Source organism: Aedes aegypti, chromosome 2, assembly GCF_002204515.2.
Source record: "Aedes aegypti strain LVP_AGWG chromosome 2, AaegL5.0 Primary Assembly, whole genome shotgun sequence".
Taxonomy (NCBI): Eukaryota; Metazoa; Arthropoda; class Insecta; order Diptera; family Culicidae; genus Aedes; species Aedes aegypti.
The window spans coordinates 192,105,320-192,117,530 of record NC_035108.1 but is presented as its reverse complement, the minus strand read 5'-3'; the positions used below and the strand labels follow the sequence as shown (position 1 = coordinate 192,117,530).

The following is a 12,211-nucleotide window of genomic DNA, read 5'->3' as shown; positions in this document are numbered from 1 at the left end:
ACATATGCAGGGTCTTATACATAAAATGTAAAATGTGAAAATAAATATATTTTCTTGTATGAGTAACAATATAATATAATATTTGTAAAGTTTTCATGCAGAATTCTATTGAAATGTTGCCACCGCTGGTTTGGTGCATTTGCTAAAACCTCACATCATTGACATATCCTTAGTCACATGCACCTACTTAAAACTAAATACATAACATAATATTACCCATTTTATGGTAATGTTGATAGTTTTTTGAGAGACAATCTAAATATGTTTTTTTTATTTGTAAAACAAGCACTGGTACGTTAGTTACCGATTGCACACACAGACAAAAATATTTAAATTTCAATGTTATGTAAACTGAAGTCTACTGTAAAAATAAATCAAATTCGTGTATTGTCACAACATCATGTAAACTTGAATGAATATACATTCAATTTTCAACTAAATATGCTTGGTTATTACACAATCGTGTAAATTTAATGTGAATTCGATTTAAAAATAATGGATTGGTCGTTGAAATTTAGGTTTATTTTGATGCTCCAAATATGTGCATGAAAATAAACCTATATTTACAACATTTTTCTTAGCTGTGCATGAAATATTGCACAATGGTTCGATCTGAATGAATCTATAATTTTTCATACATCAAAAGTCAGTTTTTGATAATGGGGTAACATTGATAATGAGTAGATAAGCACATAAAAACCCACAACAAACTATTAGTTATTTCAACAACTAACTATATAACAAATGATTCCAAATTGTAAATCTGTTTTTTGCTATGAGGTTCGATACCGGAATCATGTTCTACTATAGATAGGTCATCAAGCATACGTACCGAACTCATTATAAGGTGATTATAAAACGAAGCCAAACTTTGAATTTTCAAGCACAAGACGAGAGAATCTGACAACAGTTCACCTTGAAAACCAATCGAATTGCTTGCTTGCTGGTGGTGACCATTGGGATAGATTTTCTACGCGGAGCGCTGTTTCGTTCTCAAGTCTCGTGCTCTTGAAAATTTGAGGTGTGTCTTCGTTATATAATCACCATAATCTAATCAAATAGTGATCGTAAAACAGATTGTTTGTGAGCGTTTTGAAAGTGCAAAAATCTCATCATTTTTTAATATTCGAGTGTAAAGCCTCAAATACTCTCGATTTGCACGAAAACTGCTCCGAGATGAAGTGCCACACTGATACTCCTTACTTTTGCATTCGTTTTTCTTAACTGAATAACATAATGTTTGTGATTTCGTTTAGTACGTTGCGGATCCCGCACTATTGAAGTTACCCGCATTATCAAAAATACCTTGGTTATCATAATGGTTGTGTCTATTTTGCAAAATGTGCCCTCCTTAAGTGCGAAGTTGTGAATAAAAGTGCGTGATAACGTCGGATCGATTTGTTATCTTCGCATCATTTATTATTCATCTTATTACAAATAATTGGAGTGATGACATCATGTCGATCCGAAGTAATCTAGCCCTTTTATCCAAAATCAGGCACTTCAAACCCCAAATATAATATGAGCATTGCTTTTGAGTAGATTAGTGTTTGCACAAAACTTGTATCACAATGAGCTTGAGACCACATTAATATAAGCTATATAAGCCTTTTACTGTTAATCATGTTATAGTGAACTCTCTTTCAAAACTTTAGCGCGTATAAGCACATGCATACAGCCTATACTGCCATGTGTATTCACTTCTTATTAAAGACTATGCCGCATACTTAAAATATTACTGATTAATTCAGAAAGAAGAATACAAAGCGTTCATATGAGCTTTTCTGAAGTGAAAAGTGAAATTTCCATTATATAACATACGGCATACCACCATGGGCTGGTCATAGTGTGTGAGTGTATGTAGGAAATGATGCTTAATCTAAGAATTCATTCATGTTAAAGATATGTCAAATTGGTCTTTAAGCCGTTAAAAGTCAACATAAATCTAATATTCTCCTATGAACCCATGTATGGGGAAGGGCCAAACATACACAAATCTACTCTATTCAAATTTTTGCCGATGATTTTTTTTAATATGCCGCAGGCTTATTTTGACCTGAGAGAGACTCGCGAAGAGGAAAAATATCAACGTCATATGCAGCCCAGATTCCCCTCTCACGAAACGTCAAATGCAGCCCACCGTTTTTATGGCTGAAAAAGTGAAAAGTATTGTGTTCAAAGTAAACTGTTATTAAAAACATCAGTCGGCGGAGCAGTTTTTTCCAAAGTTGCTGATAAATCTAAGCAGAACATTAATTATTTCTAATGTCTGCTACGTTTGCTGGCATTAAATTTCCCTCAAACGGCTATTTATGATTCGATGTGATGCAAACTCAATAATTTTTGCTGAGAGGTTCATGTGAGGATTTGAACAGCATGTGTATAATTGGTATAAACACAAAGTGGAATAAGAAAAAACTCAGCAATCACAGAAAAAGAAGACCGTCTTCGCGAGTCTCGTCTCAGATTTTGACTACTTTTAGTGATAAAAGATCGAAGGTTGAAGCAAGTTCGATAATATGTGTGTGTGTCAGCGCACCGTGTAACGCAGCTCGCCCAGCGTCATAGGTGGCTATGATGCGTTCAGTGGCTACCACCCAGCTATGTTGAAGAAATACTAAGCATTATTGCAAATCTACTTCAGATTGTTAAAACACCAACTTTCTTAATTTTAATCATCATACAACCACGGGGAGGAGTTGTAGTGATAAACCATTCAAAGATTGAGTACATGTGTGTTGTATTTTCATGTCTCGGAATATGTTACGAACGAAGGACAAATAAAGAAATGTTTATGCTATTCATCATGTTACGTCTGTTTGTTTGTGGTTTAAGTATACTGCTGTTAACATACGAACCAACTAAAATTGGCTTCGTGGTCGTGCGTTTAATGTTACGTCCACTAGAAGCATTAAGGTGAAACATCCCAGAATCCAAAGATGGCCGGCACAATGGCCGACTTGTGCCCCTACTCACGATTTCAAAGGCACAAAACTGGAGAAATAGTTGGCAAACGTTTCTGATCTTCTTATTTTAAGCTTTCTGCTAGTGCACAAAGCCAAAATAAAAAGATCACGGTTGTTGGATGCTTGAAGTTTTAGTGCAATCTTAGAAGTTGATTCAAAACTGTTTCACCTTAACATGTCGGTGTATCTTTTTAAATGTGTCATTTTTTTTTTAAGACACTCTGTGCTCGTGGCCACTACTGTGCCGGAATCAGTTGATCTGTAGCTTCTTTACCGATACAGACCTTTTTTCAACTTATCTATATGTACATCGACTTTCACTCTCTCCTACTTTTTCTTACTCTCACACCGAGCAGGTAGGAGAGAGCTCTGCTGTAAGTCCAATCGATTTCCAGACCCCCTGAAAATGTGTCAATTTATATGTTCTTGATTTAAATTATTACGCAAATGAGGGATTCCACGGAGGCATGCAAGTCGATTCTGATCGACCATTTCAAAAATATCTGAAACTTTGCACAGTTTTTCAGTTCCATCTAAATCGTCATTTTCCGATATCAAATCTTCAAGTTGAGTCACGACTAACTTTTCAGAAGGGTGTATGTGAAAATGGTTCAAAAATATTCAAAAAGCTGCACAGCAAAAACGGTTCGTTCGATTGTTAGACAACTAAAGAAACAAAGTTAGACAACTAAATAAAGATTCCAAAGAAAATACACACAGTAAAAAAATTTTTTTTTTGCATTAAAAAACATCATTTTTGTCACAAAAACTCAAATATCTCAAAACCCTATCGGAATACCAACGTAATTTTTTGAGGGAAAACGGTCCATTATATTAGCTATCTACCATAAAAATTTGGTGATGGTAAGCCAATAAACAAAAAAGTTATGACATTTCAAATATTTCACAATTTTTTTTTTTTTCATTGTTAATTTTTTTTAGGACCGCAGTTTGTTGCTGAATTTTTTTGTTAAGGGTACCACATGAGGTTAACAAGTTGTTTTCATGATATTTTATTTAATTATTCATAACTATTATAGCATCTATTAGAAAGTTAGACGCGATCCAGTGTTGTGATCTAAAGTCTTGATAGTGTCATATTTTTTATTGTACGTAAATGAAGAAAAATTCTCTCAATAGTGTTGAAACCTTTTGATAAAAGAAACCTATAAGAAATCTAATATTGAAGACAAAAGCTACAAAAAAAGTTTTCTATACAGGTATACGACTAGTTTACCTGCAAAAAGTTTACCTCGTAGAGAACAAGGCGGGTCTATACCCAGGTGATCTAGTATACGTAAAGCAGGTCGGTTTTCTCGGCGCTGGTTTTCTTCACAAAGTTAAAATCTGATTACACCTGGGTATAGACCCGCCTTGGTAGAGAATAGACTTTGTTAATCATTTTTGGGAGAAAGTGAGTAACTTCAACAACATCAAAAACATGATAGGTACATACCATGAACATACTCACGAAAAAGCTAAAAATATACTACCACTATGGTTATAAAAGATTTAATTGTAAAATTTTTCTTCAGTCAAGCAAACGACACCAAACTAGTCAGTAAAAACTTAAAAGTGATTTTGTTTATTAAAATCTAACGAGCAACATGAGTAGTCGCTTTCTCAACTGTTGCAGGCCGTTTGCAGAAAAAAAGTGTTCGAAAGAGCTACGAAATCTCACCGAAAGCACCATAGATAAACTGAAAGCGGCTGGTTATGCTCCAATGTCTACATTGAATACAAATTTACGCATTTGTACGTCCTGCCGTTTAAACGTTGACAAACGGGCAATCTGTACATCATCGGTGGATCAGGTTGCAGGAAGTTCGAAAACAACAACAACAGAGGAATTACTAGATGCACCGACAACAACTGAGGAGTTACCAGAAGTACCAAGTGCAGATAGTCTTGCCACGGTACCATCAGCGACATCTGTTTCAACAAATCAATCAGAAGATGAGTGCATCCAGAAGGTCAACATCGAACGCTTCAACGAAGGGATAGCTGGAATAAAAGTGACTCCGATTAAATGGACGAAGATGGGTTACGTCAATTATCCCGAGAAAAAATACCGTGAAATCAACGAAGCTGTACGAAGAAACCTCTTCAAATTAGGACCTGAGGATGTGGAAAATACAGACTACGATGAGGTAATTATGAATATAAAGGAAAGGTTCTCGAATCTAGCCACGACAAGGAAAGAAAAATTATTGATTTTGTCGATGCTGCCAAGCTCGTGGTCTATTCAAGACGCCATTGATGAGTTCAAAACCAATAGAAATACAGCAAAAGAGGCAAAACAATTCAAAAATAACTGTCTTGCAACCAAAAATGCTAGGTCGAGTACTTCATTAACAGATGAGACAAAAGAAAAAATAATTCAATATTTTGAAGACGATGAAGTAAGTAGAGCTATGCCTGGCCAAAAAGATTATGTATCTGTAAAAAAAGATGGAAAGCGTCAAGCAATCCAAAAACGATTAATGATGACTACTTTGAAAAAAGCGTATACACGCTTCAAGGAAATTAACGAAAATATTAAGGTACGTTTTTCCTCATTTGCAAGCCTTCGTCCAAGGCAATGCAAGCTTCTATCCAATTCAGGAACACATAATGTTTGTGTGTGCACAACACACGAAAATATTAGCCTAATCTTACATAGTTTGAAAAGAATCAATTTATCAAAGGATATTAAAATGTTAACTGGTAGTCTTTTGTGTGAAAATACAACATCAAATTGCTACCACTATGGTTATAAAAGATTTAATTGTAAAATTTTTCTTCAGTCAAGCAAACGACACCAAACTAGTCAGTAAAAACTTAAAAGTGATTTTGTTTATTAAAATCTAACGAGCAACATGAGTAGTCGCTTTCTCAACTGTTGCAGGCCGTTTGCAGAAAAAAAGTGTTCGAAAGAGCTACGAAATCTCACCGAAAGCACCATAGATAAACTGAAAGCGGCTGGTTATGCTCCAATGTCTACATTGAATACAAATTTACGCATTTGTACGTCCTGCCGTTTAAACGTTGACAAACGGGCAATCTGTACATCATCGGTGGATCAGGTTGCAGGAAGTTCGAAAACAACAACAACTGAGGAATTACTAGATGCACCGACAACAACTGAGGAGTTACCAGAAGTACCAAGTGCAGATAGTCTTGCCACGGTACCATCAGCGACATCTGTTTCAACAAATCAATCAGAAGATGAGTGCATCCAGAAGGTCAACATCGAACGCTTCAACGAAGGGATAGCTGGAATAAAAGTGACTCCGATTAAATGGACGAAGATGGGTTACGTCAATTATCCCGAGAAAAAATACCGTGAAATCAACGAAGCTGTACGAAGAAACCTCTTCAAATTAGGACCTGAGGATGTGGAAAATACAGACTACGATGAGGTAATTATGAATATAAAGGAAAGGTTCTCGAATCTAGCCACGACAAGGAAAGAAAAATTATTGATTTTGTCGATGCTGCCAAGCTCGTGGTCTATTCAAGACGCCATTGATGAGTTCAAAACCAATAGAAATACAGCAAAAGAGGCAAAACAATTCAAAAATAACTGTCTTGCAACCAAAAATGCTAGGTCGAGTACTTCATTAACAGATGAGACAAAAGAAAAAATAATTCAATATTTTGAAGACGATGAAGTAAGTAGAGCTATGCCTGGCCAAAAAGATTATGTATCTGTGAAAAAAGATGGAAAGCGTCAAGCAATCCAAAAACGATTAATGATGACTACTTTGAAAAAAACGTATACACGCTTCAAGGAAATTAACGAAAATATTAAGGTACGTTTTTCCTCATTTGCAAGCCTTCGTCCAAGGCAATGCAAGCTTCTATCCAATTCAGGAACACATAATGTTTGTGTGTGCACAACACACGAAAATATTAGCCTAATCTTACATAGTTTGAAAAGAATCAATTTATCAAAGGATATTAAAATGTTAACTGGTAGTCTTTTGTGTGAAAATACAACATAAAATTGCTATCTACGATCTTGTTCGGATTGTCCAGATTCTTCATCATTGGAAAATACTTTATTCGCTGAGTTTGAAGAAAATTATATTGATCAGTTATCATTTGAGCAATGGGTGACCACGGATAGGTGTGAACTAGAAACTATTGTAAAACCTGTAGATGAGTTTGTGTCATTTTTTTGTGTTTAATTCCTCACGACTTTATTAAAACAGAGCAATTCCGCTTTTTAAAAAATACGAAAAATACATTACAAGATGGTGAATTTTTAGTCATTTGTGATTTTTCTGAAAACTATAGCTTTGTATTGCAAGATGAAGTGCAGTCCCATCACTGGAAGGTACAACAAGCTACAATTCATCCATTCGTTATTTATTTCAATGGAAGTACGCAAATTGAACATTTTAGTTTTATTGTAATTTCCGAAGATTTAAGACACGACTCAGTATCTGTAAATTTTTTCATTGCCAAAATGATTAACTTTTTACGCGTTGATAAGGATAAAGAAATCAGAAAGATATATTTCATGTCTGATGGAGCAGCATCGCAGTACAAAAACCGTAAGAATTTTTCGAGCCTATGTCAATTTAAATCAAAGTACGGAATTGATGCAGAATGGCATTTCTTTGCTACGTCACATGGCAAAGGTCCTTGTGATGCTATTGGAGGAACCATAAAGCGCATGGTCACAAGAGCAAGTTTAGCCAAAGAACGTGAGCTTCCAATTAAAACTGCAAAAGAACTATTTGATTGGGCGAATCGCAGAAAAGATGAAGATTTAACAAAATTATCATTTTGTTTTACTACTACTGAAGAGCACGAATTAACGGCATTAGAGCTCAGCGAGCAATATAATAACGCGAAAACGATCCAAGGAACCCAAAAATTTCACTGTTTCATTCCATTGTCAGAAAATAAAATTAAAGCAAAACTATACTCGAACTGTACTGATAATGATGCAAAAGTGTTCGATATTGTAAAAAAATTGAATAACAATAAATAAATAAATAAGTATTAATAAAATGTTTTCATGATCTCATAACGCATACCCAAATCCAAAACTTTTAAATTTTATATATAACATTTAGAAACTCATCGATCATACTCTAAAAAAAAATATCCTGGTAAAAAAAATTTTATTTTCGTGTAATCTGTTAATTCATTTTAATTTATACATATATACATATACATATAATATTTATACATATACATAATATTTATACATATAATATACATAATACTAATGAATACATGAAAACGACTTGTTTAATTCACGCAAGGCCCTTAACAATAAAATCAGCAACAAACTGCGGTTCCCGTAATAATTTACACCGAAAAAAAAAAATTTTTTTTCTACTAAATGTGAAAATTGTGACATGTTTGAAATGTCATAACTTTTTTGTTTTACATACAAAGGTATCGACCGTGATGATTTTATTTTGAAATTGTTTATCGGCATATCGGTCTATTTTGCTCGAAGTAAGAGGGAGCATGGAGAAGAAAGCAATGAATACTAGATGGATAGGTACCGTAAGGGAACGGCCTGTCTTGGTAGTGTCATTCTCAAAACACACCCAAGCCGTTCCCATAGGGGACGTTAGCCACAAGGAAGTGACGTTTCAAGTAATACTGTTTCATATGGTATGCCCTCTTCAACATCTAATCCAATTTCTCTCGCCGTTCCCTTACGGTACCTATCCATCTAGTATTCATTGCTTTCTTCTCCATGCTCCCTCTTACTTCGAGCGAAATAGACCGATATGCCGATAAACAATTTCAAAATAACTTTTTTGTTTATTGGTTTACCATCACCAAATTTTTATAGTAGATAGCTAATATAATGGACCGTTTTCCCTCAAAAAATTACGTTGGTATTCCGATAGGGTTTTGAGATATTTGAGTTTTTGTGTTAAAAATTATGTTTTTGAATGCAAAAAAAAATTTTTTTTACTGTGTGTATTTTTTTTTTTTTGGAATCTTTATTTAGTTGTCTAACTTTGTTTCTTTAGTTGTCTAACAATCGAACGAACCGTTTTTGCTGTGCAGCTTTTTGAATATTTTTGAACCATTTTCACATACACCCTTTTGAAAAGTTAGTCGTGACTCAACTTGAAGATTTGATATCGGAAAATGACGATTTAGATGGAACTGGAAAACTGTGCAAAGTTTCAGCTCAATAGAAAAAAAATGAATTAAAAAATTTACCAAATTTTGGTGCTGTTGCTTGGAATCACTCAAATATTTCTCAAACCTGTCTTGCTCAAACACCAAGTGGCGATTATTGTTATTCGTTGATTCGTTACTGATGGAGCAAAATGCAATATATTTTTACATGGATCATCTTGAATGTATGTCATAAGGACAATCAAACTTATCTGGCGGATCCTCATGACAGATAATAAAATCAAAACATGTTCGCGTCCGACCCTTCCGATTGTGTGCCTTCCACGAAATCAACCCTTTTCTTAACTGTAAGTAATCCTTCTCTTTACTCATATCCGACCAAAGGATGTTCGACTAGCATCGAAGACATCACCTTAGCAAATTCGTTGATGACCTTTTCACTCACCCTTCGCTTCTCAGGAGAACCCTTTTCTGTATCTCTTGCTATAATGCTGTCCTATGGGACGAAATGTTGCAGGACGATGTCCAAACCGGTCTTTTGGGTGGCAAAACGGGTGAAAAAATACTGTAGGGTGGAAAACTGGACTGGCCAGTTTTGGTCCGAAAAAGTTTTTTCCTTGCAAGTAGAATAACGCACCTCATTCCCATTCGGGACACTTCTTCGCTGGAAGGACACTGCGAGCATAATGATTTCGGAACCGTGGGAAAAGCGAGTTGCCCTAGACGTGGTAATGTGCTTTATTGCCGGATAGCTTATTTGCATATCGAATTTAAAATCCCACTGACTAATGATTGTCTAGATCGTGACGTGACCGGGTGCGGCTAGTTTTGTCCTTGCGTAACGGAATTCTCGCTCAACGACGACAACGACAACGATGTGGGAATGCCAGAAAGCGAGGTGAGTATTTGCAGCCTGTTAAATGAACTTGACCCCATCTGAATGTAACGACCGTTCTTTTTTAATCTTACCGGCAAAGCAAAGAGTCACGTCTGCTTGAATCTTATTAGAGTCCACAATGATCTAAATCGTCAATTTTGCAGGGATAACTTTTTTCTCTGTTCTTATTTATTTTATACTTATGAACTTCAGAGAAGTTATCCGTAATTGAGTTTTGTATAAAAAGTATGAATGGGTGATCCTTCCTTAAGTTTTAAATTCGAATTAAACTTTTTGTTTAATTTATTTCGTTATTGCGTTCTTCGAATTTACATCCATGTTGACTATCAACGCGCAGGTTAATGTGTTACTAGAAGCTTTTCGTACTCGATACCTTTAGGGCCATTGGGGGACCACTTAGCGTTCAATTTACGGACCTCAAATTTTAACCCGATTTTTTTCTTATTCAAACGAGCTCTTTACAATGACGAACGTATTTTCAAAAAATAAGGGACGGCCGAATTCACAATGCGTTTGTGCGAAAATTAATCTCCAAAATTATACAACCTATTATGTATGATCAGGAAGAGGAAAATGCAACTCACATAGAAATAAATAAATTAAATCAGACTCGATGCCTTCATGGTTTACTAGGAAGCACAAAACATCACTGAGGTTCATATAATGTATACTTAAAACCGATCATTAATTATAATAGCTGTGTATAACAAACTTGTATATAGCCATCAATGAAAAGAAACAACATAAAAATCGGAGTTGTTTGAGTCCATTGGCCATCGAGAGACACTTGGAGTAGGCCTGCTAAAGCTAAGGCCACCTCCTTTCTCCTCGGTACCGCTTTCCAGCAAAGTGTCTCACTCCCCATTTGAAGTTAGCATTTTTGTCCGTTTTGATGTAGGTATGCACTGGCCCTGTGACACCAGCCTGTCGTTGATTCTCCACCGCAAAACCATCATCGGAGGTACTGTCATAATCGTGATCACGATATTGATTGTCATCATCACTCCTCGCGGCATAATGGAGATATTGCATCGATCTGTCTTTATCATCGTCGTCTTCATCAGTTTGCCGAGTCACTCGCATTGGTGCTTTCGCATTCAAAATCGGTCGAGTTTCGACACCACCGTTCACTGTTCTAACACCGTTTCCACGATGATGAGCAATCAAATCTAAAATCGATGACGAGTGATCAAAATTGATTTCCCTTCAGTGGTAGGTCACTAGGGTGTCCGTGAAAAATGAGTGTTTGAAAAGTCATGATTCTCAATCCTAGAATCAAAGAAATGCTTAATTAATATATTTTTGTTTGTCTAGGTATCTTCGAATGCCTAATAATGCCCATGAAAACATAATGAAATATCAGAAAAAGCTTGAAAAATGCTATACAATATGTCAAAATATGACAAATTTCATCAAAAATATTACTTTCCATAAAATGATCTGGCAAAACCTCCAAACGATTTTTTATAAAGTTCAATAAAGTTAAAGAATACATTTAAAAATGCACCATGAATTTCCGAACATCGATTTTTTTTTCTGGGACACCCTAATAATCATGCTACTTACCGTGAATCTTCCCAGCCGATTGACAGCAATAATGATCGATGAGGTAGGCATAGATCACCAGTATAGCAGCAATCAGACTGTGCGATCGCAACATTTTACTACTTTTTCTACACTGTCACCAATCAGAAATACAAGCATTAATCACTTGACGATTTATGATCATTGGGAACATGTACTTATAGGCTTTTGTTTGTTTGGTTTCATTGGAAGATTATTTAACACTTGAATAGTTTTCGAATCAACGGAGAGGGAGATATTATGGCACCAGGCTGCATAAGAAAGAAAAGGGAAAATTGTGAAGAAACGTAACCACGTTTAAATGAAAACAATTTGCACCGCACTGAATGGGCGTTGGTTGCACTTGAGAGGTTGAGAGCTTCCGTTTCAGGTGGGTTTACTTTTGTTTTCAGTTGTTGGCTTCCCATTACATAATGTAGCTTAATGTAGCTCGTACATCACATCTGTTGAATAGAATGAAATTGCAAATGTTTCCATAATGTCTCCCTGCTGTTTTTGAGATGGATTATATTCTTGGAACTTTTATTTCACTTCAGCAGTGAGTTTTTTTAAAAGCTACTAAACCCATATATTGCAACAATGATCTATGTAACTATATAAGTGCAACTTCTTGCCGAGCTTCAAACAGTTTGTTCACAAGTAGTTCTTAACACTATCG

The 12,211-nt window shown here is 35.4% G+C and overlaps 1 protein-coding gene across 1 annotated transcript; it reads right to left on the bottom strand.

Moving 5' to 3' along the window:
• Nucleotides 1-10,411: 10,411 nt before the first annotated feature.
• On the bottom strand, nt 10,412-12,000 carry LOC110676277. Its single transcript, XM_021843528.1, has 2 exons — nt 11,536-12,000; nt 10,412-11,138 (listed from the first exon to the last, which is right to left on the bottom strand). Exons 1-2 carry the CDS (start codon nt 11,627-11,629, stop codon nt 10,777-10,779), a joined length of 456 nt encoding a protein of 151 aa, XP_021699220.1. The 5' UTR covers nt 11,630-12,000; the 3' UTR covers nt 10,412-10,776.
• Nucleotides 12,001-12,211: the final 211 nt, after the last annotated feature.